This window comes from Hibiscus syriacus, unplaced genomic scaffold, assembly GCF_006381635.1.
Source record: "Hibiscus syriacus cultivar Baekdansim isolate YM2019G1 unplaced genomic scaffold, ASM638163v2 tig00110324_pilon, whole genome shotgun sequence".
Classification (NCBI taxonomy): Eukaryota; Viridiplantae; Streptophyta; class Magnoliopsida; order Malvales; family Malvaceae; genus Hibiscus; species Hibiscus syriacus.
The window spans coordinates 1-12,151 of record NW_024062682.1 but is presented as its reverse complement, the minus strand read 5'-3'; the positions used below and the strand labels follow the sequence as shown (position 1 = coordinate 12,151).

General features: G+C 31.1%; 1 protein-coding gene and 2 pseudogenes across 1 annotated transcript; all 3 read right to left on the bottom strand.

The window, feature by feature from the left end:
• Positions 1-288: 288 nt before the first annotated feature.
• Positions 289-879, bottom strand: LOC120117897 (two-component response regulator 24-like). Its single transcript, XM_039138066.1, has 2 exons — positions 541-879; positions 289-462 (listed from the first exon to the last, which is right to left on the bottom strand). Exons 1-2 carry the CDS (start codon positions 877-879, stop codon positions 289-291), a joined length of 513 nt encoding a protein of 170 aa, XP_038993997.1.
• A 611-nt stretch (positions 880-1,490) lies between these two features.
• On the bottom strand, positions 1,491-2,016 carry LOC120117909 (annotated as a pseudogene).
• Positions 2,017-3,155: 1,139 nt separating this feature from the next.
• Positions 3,156-4,843, bottom strand: LOC120117910 (annotated as a pseudogene).
• Positions 4,844-12,151: the final 7,308 nt, after the last annotated feature.

Here is a 12,151-nt window from a genome sequence, read left to right as displayed (position 1 = left end):
TTTTTAAAGTAATTGATTAAACTTCGATTAGTAAAAAGTGACAGAGTATTAAAAATAAAAAGTTTGAATAAAAATCGAATATGATGTTTAGATTGAAATGAGAATATTTTGGTTTGTGTTTGAGTAATTGATTTAGGAGTATAATATACATGATTGTTATATGGTTTAACAGAAACTAATGTTGTCTTGTTTTGGTAAGTGAATATGGTTTATTTATTAACAGCTCAAGTTGGAAAATACCAACATCTTGAAGGTCACAGAATGCTTAGTGTAAAACTTGGAAAAGGATCAGAAGTTGTTGAGGTCATTCAGGATAAAATTGATCCTTTCGGGAGTCAAAGGCTTTTGAAAGCAATAATCCACACCAGCCGTCGCGAATTCTCGCTTCTCACTGTCTACGTCAGATTCAGTCACACCAACGATCATGCTGTGTATCCCCATTCCTCTTATCTCCTTTGTTGCCTTTAAAACACACACGCATTAGTATACCATTTTAGTTGTAAGCCAATCAATTGACTTTGGAAAATTGTATATATATACCTCAATGCCATTCATGACAGGCATATCCTTGTCCATTAGAATGAGATCGTAAGACAGTCCAATGCAAAAAAGATCCACAGCTTCTTTCCCGTTTTCAACAACATGAGCCTTTATTCCAATGCTCTGGAGAAGCATATCATGGACCCTCCGTACCACTGGATCATCATCAACAACCAACACACTCAAATTCTTGTTCTTTTCAATGATCTCCTCCTCCTCTGGTTTCCAATTCTCTTCAATGATCTCGTCCTCCTCTGGTTTCCTATTCTTTTCAGTGATCTCGTCCTCCTCTGGTCTCTTGTTCGATGATGAGCCCGATGCACCATCTCCCGTCTCCATTTCTTTTCAAACATTTAAAATATTAGTTATAAGGTAGTCAAAATCATGAAAATTTACGCAAAGATACAAGAATCTTGATTGATTACCTCAATGGTATGTTGTCAATTTGCTCGAATGAGTATGGAGTCTTCAATGGCAATGTGTAGGTGGAAATATGCATTCTTTGAAAAAAAAAGTGAAGCCTCTTTATATAGCAGAGGTTTAGCTCAAAGGTGTCTACCTAACTATCAGTTAGAAATACCAGTTTTATAACTGATTAACAAACTTTGTAATCTCAGGTAGAACATTCTTGAACCAGACCAATGCATACTCGAAACACTTATAGCACCAGATCATTATACTTGGTATTTTGTTTAGGCCTTGCTTCATATATAATAATGTTAAAAAAGAATTCACCAAATTTAATTTCAAAATAAAAAGCATTATCCATCAGATTTTTTTTAATTAGGAAAAGGGAAATTACATTAAACTGGTATTTAACAACAACCATAAAGGGCAAAGCAAACCAATACATAAATGCCTATAGAAAGCAATGGGTTTGCATTTTATTTTCTAGTAAGACAACTCAAGGAGAAATATCGTAGGTTAATGTCTCGAATCATATCGATGATGAGAATATCAATCGTTGTTGTTATCGTCATCGTTCTTGTTGTTGAGCTCATTTAGAAGAAAAGTGATCATATCAGGAGTCAATGGCTTCTCAAAGCAATAATCCAAACAAGCCTCCATGAAATCTTGCATCTCACTCTCTAAGCCACGCGAAGTTACGCCAACGATCATGCTATTTATCCCCATATCTCTCAGCTCCTTAGTTGCCTATGAAAAAAACACACATGCATATGCATTTATTCCTACCATTAGTATATAATTTTTTGAAAGTATATCAATTGAATCTGATTACTTATCCACTAGGATGAGATAGAAAGAAGTTCTGATACGAAAAAGATCGACAGCTTTTTTCCCATCTTCAACAACTTGAGGCTTCAGTCCAAACCTCTTGAGATGCATATCACGGAGCATTCGGATGAGTGGATCATCATCAACAACCAACACACTCAAATTCTTGTTGTTATTAACCTTGTCTTCACCTGATTTCGTGTTCAATGATGAACTCGATGCACCATTTCCCAACCCCATCTGTTTCAACCGAAAACACATTGAAAATGTTAGTTGTAAGTTGTCAAAATCATGAAGATTTACACAAAAATACAAGCATCTTAATTGGTTACCTCAATGGTATCTTGTTAATTTTTGCTTGAATGAGTATGAATTCTTCGATGGCAGTGATCGTGTCCCTGAACTAGGTGGATTTATATAGGCAGTGGAAATGGTACCTTTTTCGCTTGCATTCGAGTTAAGGACTTGCTTTTCGATATCTGGTTTATCACTTTGCTTTAACTCCGTGGTATTTTGTTTCAAATTGTAAAAAAGAGCGAGTCACAAGTACATCAAAGATGAAATCTAGTTTGCTTGGATTTTCTTTCCTTTACAGCTACTTTTTAGATGCGCAAAATCTGAAATATCGTCGTTTATTGTCTTTCAGATAATTATATCATCAATGTCATATTTTTCAAATACGTAATTAAAGATAGAATATACTTTAATATAAAATACAGTTAAATATGTTAGATCAAATCACTTTTGTAATGAGTTTTTTTTAAAACAAGTACCTAAATTTTATGTTTCGATAACCACCTATTTTAGAAATTAGGGTTCGAATACATACACTTTATATCATGTTAACTTTTCAAATTATTTTCATAATCAATACATTACATTAACATGAATCAAAGACATTTGTGTCTTTTTTTTAGTACAATAGTTTACTTCAATCAACAATTCAACATTCATGAAATGGATCTTATTGAAGTATAATGCTAAAGATATTATTTCTCCTATTAAACTTTATATTTTTCTTTTACTTTCATAAAAAAATAATAGTTAATAAAAATAATAGACATTTCAAAATTTGTTGCATAAAAAATCCAACATTTATCAATTAAATGATTAATCATTCAATGAGTTCCATTGATGGAAGGTTCTATATTGTTTATTAGACTTTATTTTTTAACTTAAAAAATGAATGAAAGATTATTAAAATTTGGTAAACATTTGATATAATTTTAACAAGATTATTAAAATATTGTAAATATTTGATTATTAATTTATTATCAACATTATTTTCAAGTTAGCTATTCAAGTAAATAAGAGTATTAATTTAAAATAATTTTGTAAACATTTGACACAATTTTAATAATCTTATTCAATTAAAAGATTACAAGTTATGAGGAAGCGAATTCCAAAACGAACAACATAATAAATTAATAATCAAGTGCATGGCAATAGCATACAACAAATGGTAGTACAAAAGCTTAGGTTCTTCATCGTTGTGCAAAAGGAACTGAACTAAGTCGTCGTCGTGGTGTCCAAAGCCAAGAAGGTGCTGAGATTCATGGGGCTCATGTGTTCGGCTGAACCCTTCAAAATCATGTCAACGATGACCCCATTAGCCCTTTCGGATGGGTGGAATGGATCCCAAAAAACATACTCGTCTCTATTCGGGCATAAATTTGATAATGGAGTGCACAATCCCAAACCATTGTATGGTGCTTGACCACAACAAGCTATCTTTGATGTAGTAAATCCTTCAAAGAAATTTACCATTCATATGTTAAGATATTTGTGTTCGGAAATGATATTAAACTATAATATATACTTACCATAGGCTCCAGGATTACTGATGAAATCATTGGTTTGATGCGGTGTATTAGCAGCAATGAAAATATTTGTAGCCAGTTGGCCATTGAGCCCATTAATCATTTCAACAAGTTGTGGATTATACAATGCCGCTGCTCGTTGCAGCTCAGGATCACACTGACCACTTAGGCTCCTCATTGCCAGTTCTGCAGGAACACACCCCAATGGACCGGTCCTGGTTACAGAACCTGCCGTGCTCCTAGCTCATACAGTCTCTGCAACATAATGTCACAATTTACCATATTACATTGGTTTCGATTATTCAAGTTCTGGTTGTGATAGCATTCACTAACTGTATATTCATGATAAACATGATACGATCGAAATTTAGATGATCGAATGTTACAAAAGGGGAAGAGATTTTACCATGAGAAGATTTCTGTACTCAGAGATGAGATATCTAACGTAATCAGGTAGATTGAATTGGCGAGATCTTGCTGAAAATGGCACCAAGTAGTAGTTGTTTACGAAATCATTGCCGCCAACGGTGATAAGGACACATGCATCGTTTACTATCCTTTGTGCTTCATCTTCTCCAGCAAGGTCAGCCAATCTGGACTGGTATTCTTCAAAGTATTGAAATTGTCAGGACATTCTTATAATTTTACCTGCCATCATTATCAATTATTTTCAGAAAAAGAAGAAATTTGAGGACTTACAAATTGGATTCCAGTGTCATTGAGGACTCCAATACCAGCAGAAGCGAAGTTGGCACGACAAGTAGCTTATCTCCATTAAGTTCTGGACTCAAATATGGCAATGTAGGCTCTGATCCAAGTGCATCACCTGATATGCATACACATTTTAAGTCATTTCATTTAGTTTTATACGAGTCTAAATTATGGACTCTAAAATTGGTGTCAGATAAGATAAAACTACAGTCTACAATGAAGAAGAAGAGCAGAATCCCTAACTGATGAAATCAGGAATGTTTTTGCCATTGGAGAAACGACCGGTTGGGCGGTGGCTAGAAGTATCAATGCCATAAGGAGGCGAGTCGGCTCGAGCAGTGGTGGAGAGGTAATTGTTGTTGCCATTATCAACCAGATAATCACCAAATACGAAAAAGGCCCTGGCAGCAGCTTTAACTTGAGTGGTTGAAATTGCCATGAAAATGCTTAAAACCATCCATGAAACAACTGAACTTGCCATGGAATTAGAAAAACAAAAAGGAAGAAAAAGCACACAAAGATAGTTCTTTATGGGAGATTTTGTCTTTGCATGTAAATCTCAAAGAATAGGCACTGCTTAAATATATGCAGGCCTTCTTCTCAAAGGAAACATGGCCTACACAATCAAAGCCAATACCTTTTAGAACAGAAAATTTTTCAATTTCCAGAAAGAAAAATAAGTTAAAAATATGATGGATATAATTCAATATTTGAGGCTTGCAAATGGTCGACGGGTTAGGTTTCCCAGAACATCATTTCTGGTTCTCATGTGCTTAACTATTAACCCTTTAAACTCTTATTTTTCCAAAGTATTATCAGCTACCTCATATACAACCATATGCGGCAATCAAAGTAGTTTTAAATAGGATTGTCGTTTAAGATAAAAAAAAATATTTATATTAATGATCTAATTTCACATCTCTAAAATTTTATAGTTTTGTGTCTTTAAATTTTAATTTTCTAAAAACTTACATTCACATAAAATTATGTGCTTGTCCCTAACTAATATCTTTAATCGACAGTCAACATGGCTGCCAATTTCGCCGTAAAACTTGAAAGTATTCTAAATATAATGACATAATTAGTTTGTTACAGAGTGAATATCTTGGTTCTTATATTCGTCTAAAAAATTATTAAGGTAATGGTTATGGTTTCATTCACAATTAAAAAATTAATATTATAACATATAAAATTAACTTTAAATTTGTTTTTACGTGCAAGTTAATAAACCTTATTTCAGAATCAAGGGGGGAATCTCACATCTAAAACGAGGTTAATATTTTCATCTACTTTATGAAATTAAGGGGGAAAAGTATCCAAAGGATTTTTATCCTAAAACTATGGGAAGGACACGCTTACCCTACCTTGTAGTATGACCTACAAGTTCATATGGACATTCAAATTTTGACCTATACAAAGAATTGCTTGGAGATATTTAAATCTCCTTTGATTTTCACTTAATATGTAGTATATATAATAAGTTATGCAATTGTATCATATTTGTATGTATCATATTAGTTATGTTTACGTTAAGAATTCTACAATATTAGGAGTCATGATTAAATCACAATATACATATATTATTCTTTTTAATCAAACAATAAATTATAATGTTATAATGTTTGAATTTAAAAAAACTATAGTTTTGGGCGGTAAAATAAAATATACATTAAAAGAAATATATAAAATGACAGACCCACAATTATAAATAAAAATATTAAAATGACGTGCTAACAATGTAGCATCCAATAAAAATAATGTGGTGCTAATAAAGAGTCATATAAATGTGCAGTGACCGAACTACTTGAGGGGTCATGGCTCTCGAATTTTAAAAAGTTATAATTAGATTCTTTAATTGTTTTTAAAGAACTCCATTTGATCTTTTCAAGTATTTGATAATTTTAATTTGTTTTTTTAATATTACACACACACACACACACATATATATATATATATATATAAATAAGTAATACCAAATAATATATATATATAAATTTAAAAGTTTTATATTAATTTAGGTCATTTGATAAAAGTAAATTGATGATTAGGATTATCCACTTTAATTTTTTTTTGTAAAAATCTTTTTATTTTTAATCTTATACATCAATTTACATTCATCTAATCCTAAATTAATGTAAAATTAAATTTTTTCACACCATATAACTTATCTTACCTCATATACATATATATTTATATATTATATTAAATTAATATTTTTCTGTCTTTATGACACATTTTCGGTCATTTGGTTGTTGTTTTCGTTTATTTTTTTCAGGGTTAGATTTGACATCGCCACGACCGATCAAGATATTGTTAATTTGTTATCATACTGATCTTTCATGTTTTGGACCCTCGAATTGGATTTGGATATGCGATTTGCATTCGTGAATAATATTTTCATGTTGCTCAATTCTTATTTACAATTTGTAGTTGGTCCAATGTCATAGGTTCAAATCCTACAGAGCGTGATTTCGAATCAACAAACCCCATTACCGAGATATGGGAATTAAAAAAAGAAAAGAATAAAAAGAAATTGTATTCTACAGAGCGAACCTATCTAATTTTGACAGTGTGATGGTTGTTCACGAACTAGTTGTATCCACCTTTTCTTTTTTGGGATAAATATCAGCAATGCAGTTCATCCAACGATAAACCCAATCTAAATTATAGAGCTACAACACAATCAAATCCGAACAAACAAAATTTTGAATTGAATCGTATTAGTCTCTACTGGGGGTTCTTACCCTATATATGACAAGTTAAACTGGTTGTTTTACTGAACCATGTTTTATAATATTTTGATATAACAAATTAAGGCAAAATGTTTTGAACTTGATTGAATTTATTCAAAGTTTTCAAAGTTTCCAAAAATATTCAAAGTCCATTAAACTATAATTTGAGCACAAAAATGTTTTCTAGGTACAATATCAATATTGTTCTTACAGTATCGATACTTCATGAATAATATTGACATTATTCACGTGACACTGATACAAGAGGTAAGATAAGTATCGATACTCTCTAGGTAGTCGATATTACTATGTGTTTTTCAAATAACTCAAATTCCATAATGCAAAATAGGTACCCATACCCAAAGGGGTATTGATACTACTTTACATTGTAGTATCGATACCATGAGGCATAGTATCGATACTGGTCAAGTCCAACGGTCTTTATCGGCTAGTTTATTTAAAAATTATAAAGGTAGTATCGACTCCATGTCCTAGGCAGTTTTTTTTGCAAAAAATAATCCCCAATGCTAAAAATGATCACAACACATTTCAACATATAAAAATAAGTCGAGGACACTTGAAGAAGGTTATCAACACCTATCCAAGCATTCTACATAAGAAAGTTCTTCAATCTTTATTTTCTTTCTCTTGTAAATATTTGTGTGTGAGCTTAATTGTATATCCATAGGTTTTGTTTTTGTGAGCTTAAATCTTTGTAAACACCCTACATTTTAGAGATTTTTTTGTTTACATCTCTTTTTCTTTGTAAAGAGGACTGGTTCTAGCTTAGCCTGTGAAAAGCTAGGAGTGTAAATGTTATCTTTTGATCATGTAAAAAGAAACAAATAGTTAATTTGTTAGAAAATCCTTAGTAAGGAGTTAAAGTATTGGATGTAGACTTAGTTGAGAAGTCGAACAACTATAAATCCCTGTGCAAATTTTCTCATCTCTCTTTACTCCTTATTCCCTAAACTCAAAAAGCCAATTCACTTCTTCTTGGCAATATCCGGTTGATCATTAAGCTTCATCGATAATCCCAACAATTGGTATCAGAGCTTGACTTATTAGACGGTTTAACAACCTTGAGATGATCCTTGAAAAACTCTACTGATTCCCGATACAACCAAGAAGATGACTTCCACATTCGACTCGTTCCACATGGAAGACTCTCAATCTATTAATAATTCTTCATACTTCAATGGAGGTAACTGTCGCCATTGGAAGAAATTAATGAAGCTATTCATCCAATCCAATGATCTTGATGTATGGGAGATGATCGAGAACAACTACTCTTCTCCAAAGAAGAAGACGGAGGAGTGGAGTGCCCAAGAACGAAAGAAAGCTCAACAAAATGCCAAGGCCATGCACATGTTGTTTGTACATTGGTCCCAATATTTATGAAGGAATTTCTTCTTGTTCAAATGCCAATGAGCTTGGAATAAGCTCGAAAAGATACATGGAAACAAGAAAAAAGAACCAACAAAGGCAGTGTCCTTATGGCTCGTGAGAGCCCGAGGTATCTTCTAACCTAATGAATCTAATTCATATTTTTAATGAGTTACAAGATACATATGAATTATTTTTGGAGTTTGAGACCATAAACTTCAAATATGAAAAATGATTTCAAAATTTAAAGTTGAAAAACGGTTTTCTTTTAAAAGCAAAAAATGGATTTTGAAAATCAAAATGAAATTTTGAAAGTTTGAAATGATTTAGAGCTTTCAAAAGTAAAAAATTGAAAATTTTGAAAAAGAATATTTGATTTAAAAGTTAAGCTTAAATGTTTAACAAAAGAAAAGGAATTCATTTTAAATATTCATCTAGTTTCATATGACAAAATGTTCACATTGTCATTATCATGATCACAAGGAACATACTTTCCTTTAAAGAAAGGAAAACATTTTAAAATTAAACAAGTATGGATTCCTAAGAGAACAAGGGCATTTAAACTAACGTCCAAGGATCCAAAGAAATTTGGATACCAAAATCCAAATGAATGTCTTGTAGGTGTGTGAGATCAATGGTTCTATTGTAGGTGTGTGGGAGCAATGGTGATGAAAGTGAAGATACTCAAATGCTAGCCACACTTGATATGAAATGGGTAACCTCAAAGCTTATTTTAATTATCTTGCATAATTGGTTGCTCATTTAGTTTAAGCATGCATGATTTTTGATTTTAAATAATTTTATGTTTTCTATCTCATGTATGTTGAAAATATGTTATGATGGACATTTTTAAAGTTTTAATGTTTTTCATAATATTTGTTCATCATAATGAATTTTGGTCAAGATTGGTTTTAAATGCTTTTTTTTTTTACAAATTTTAGTTTTTAACCTTAATTTAAATGTTTATGCATGTGGTTTATTACAAATGATATCTCTCTAACAATTGATATCAATTTTTCAAATGCATAACATTTTTGGATAGCTTTATGTACATGCACTTAAATACAACATTTGGTATTGCATAAAGTATATTAGACTTGGATATATTGAATTTCATGTGTTACTAACATGTTTGTTCATCTTTGTTGAAATTCAATGTCTAAGTGTCATGCTTTTAAAGTTAATTTTTTTGTTTGGAATGCATTTATTGAGGGGGAGTTTTGATTTTTCAAATGATTTTAAATTTAAATTTACCACTTACTCTCCTTTGTTATTTTTTAACTTTAAAGTTTAATTATTTTTTATATAACAAAAAGGGGGAGAAGTATAGATTTGAAAAATTCAATTTCTCAATGAAAAAGGGGAGCTTTAATATTTTCCAAATATTTCTCTTTTTCATTAAATATTTTATTAAGGGGGAGTTTTTCAAAAACAAATTTCAAATGTTTTGTTATATCAAAAAGGGGGAGATTGTTGAACATGTTTTATAATTTTGATACAACAAATTAAGGTAAAATGTTTTTGGACTTGATTGAATTTGTTCAAAGTTTTCAAAAGTTTCAAAAAATAATTCAAGTCCATTAAACTAGAATTTGAGCACAAAAATGTTTTTCTGGGTACGTAGTACCAATACTGTTCTTACAGTATTGATACTGCGATATTGTTCGCGTGGTACGGATACCAAAGGTAAGAGAAGTATAGATACTCTCTAGGTAGTATCAATACTACCATGTTTTTCAATATCTCAAATTCCATAATGCAAAATAGATATCCATACCTAAAGGGGTACTGATACTATTTACATTGTAGTATCGATACCATGAGGAATATTATCGATATTGGTCAGCCCAATGGTCTTTAACGGATAGTTTATTTAAAAAATTTAAAGGTAGTACCGATATTCCTGTCCTGAGCAGTTTTATTTGCAAAAAAATTAATCCCTAACGGCTCCAAATCATCCCCAACGGCTAAAAACGACCACAAACACATTCCAACATATAAAAACAAGTTGATGACACTTGAAGAAGGTTACCAATACCTATCCAAGCATTCATACACAAGAGAAAGTTTTTCAATCTTTATTTTCTTTTTCTTGTAAATATTTGTGTGAGTTTAATTGTATATCCTTAGGTTTTGTTTTTATGAGCTTAAATCTTTGTAAACACCCTACCTTTAAAGGTTTTCTTGTTTACATTTCTTTTCCTTTGTAAAGGGGATTGGTTTTTAGCTTAGCCTGTGAAAAGCTAAGGAGTGTAAATGTTATATCTTAATCCTGTAAAAAAACAAATTAATGAATTTGTTAGAAAATCCTTAGTGAGGAGCAAAGGTAGTGGATGTAGACTTGGTTGAGAAGTCGAACCACTATAAATCCCTGTGCAAATTTTCCTACCTCTCTTACTCCCTAACTCAAAAAGTCAATTCACTCCCTCTTGGCAATATTCGATTGATCATGAGCTTCATCGATAATCTCAACATGTTTTCATTTATATTTTTTTTTCTAAAATGAAGATAAAAAAGAGAATAGTAATAATAGGAATTCCATTATCCATTCGGGAGGATTTCATCTAATAATTATCCATGACTGTTGATGTCTCTAGCATGGCCGCTTGATGAAATGTGGAGAGAAGTGGGGTAAATGGCCACTACTACTAAAAGGATTCCTCTTTGGCAAATAGGTATTGTAACTGGTATTTTTGTAAACGATTGAATAGGTCTTTTCTTTTTTGTTCATATCCCGAATGGGTTCATCCTGTAGTAATCGAATAAACTGGTTTTACCAATTCCGATTCAAAAATGACAAAAAAACCAGACAGTAGTAGGAGCCCTAAAGAGGAAAGGGGCAGAAGCACTCGACACTTAAGAAATGAACATATTATATTTTTCTTATTTTTGTCAAACTCGAGGTCGAATAGGGGCCGAAAATCGTGAGTGCAGTAGACGTTTGAAAGACTATATTAACTAAATTTCATTTAGTAATGTTTTTAATCTTTTCTTGTATGGTTCTAATGTGATCTTAAGTGACTAGTTTTTTTTTGTCTTTATTGTGCAGTTTACGGTTGTGGTTGTCAACATTCATTATATTTTGGATATTTTCTATTTTTAAAATTAACGACTTCTATAAAAAATAATCAAATTAAGATTTTATGTGTTTACCTTTTATTTGAATTATATATTTAACTTAAATGGTTATCAAGACAAATATATAATTTACATTTTGTAAATATTAAGTTCTCTTATAATTAAATGTGAATAATTCATCTAACTGATATACACACTTAAATTTAATCTCCTTCAAATTTAGTCTTATTTTAATATTTTTATATTGAAATTACTCTTCATAATCGAGTACTCTAAAATAAAATATTTAATTCTAGCATTAAAATATTTATACTTCTTTTTTATATATTATATCTAAGAGAAAGTCACCTACAAATGTGTGTATGTAGGTTTTAAACTACACCTACTATCCACTCAAATTAAATGGAAAATATTTCCACTGCTTACAAAAATTGCAACCTTACTTAGCTGAAATATAGATTAAATGAACCACTTTACCAAAGTTTTCATACAAAATTAACTATTATTGTTGATCCTCAAACCTGTGTTTTAGGCTCTTAAATTCCCAGCAAAAAAAAAAAACTTGGTATGAATGTTGTCCCTTCTCTTCAATTCAACTATATCACATCCCTACAAACACTTGTCTTAATTGTTTTCTTTACGTTGGAA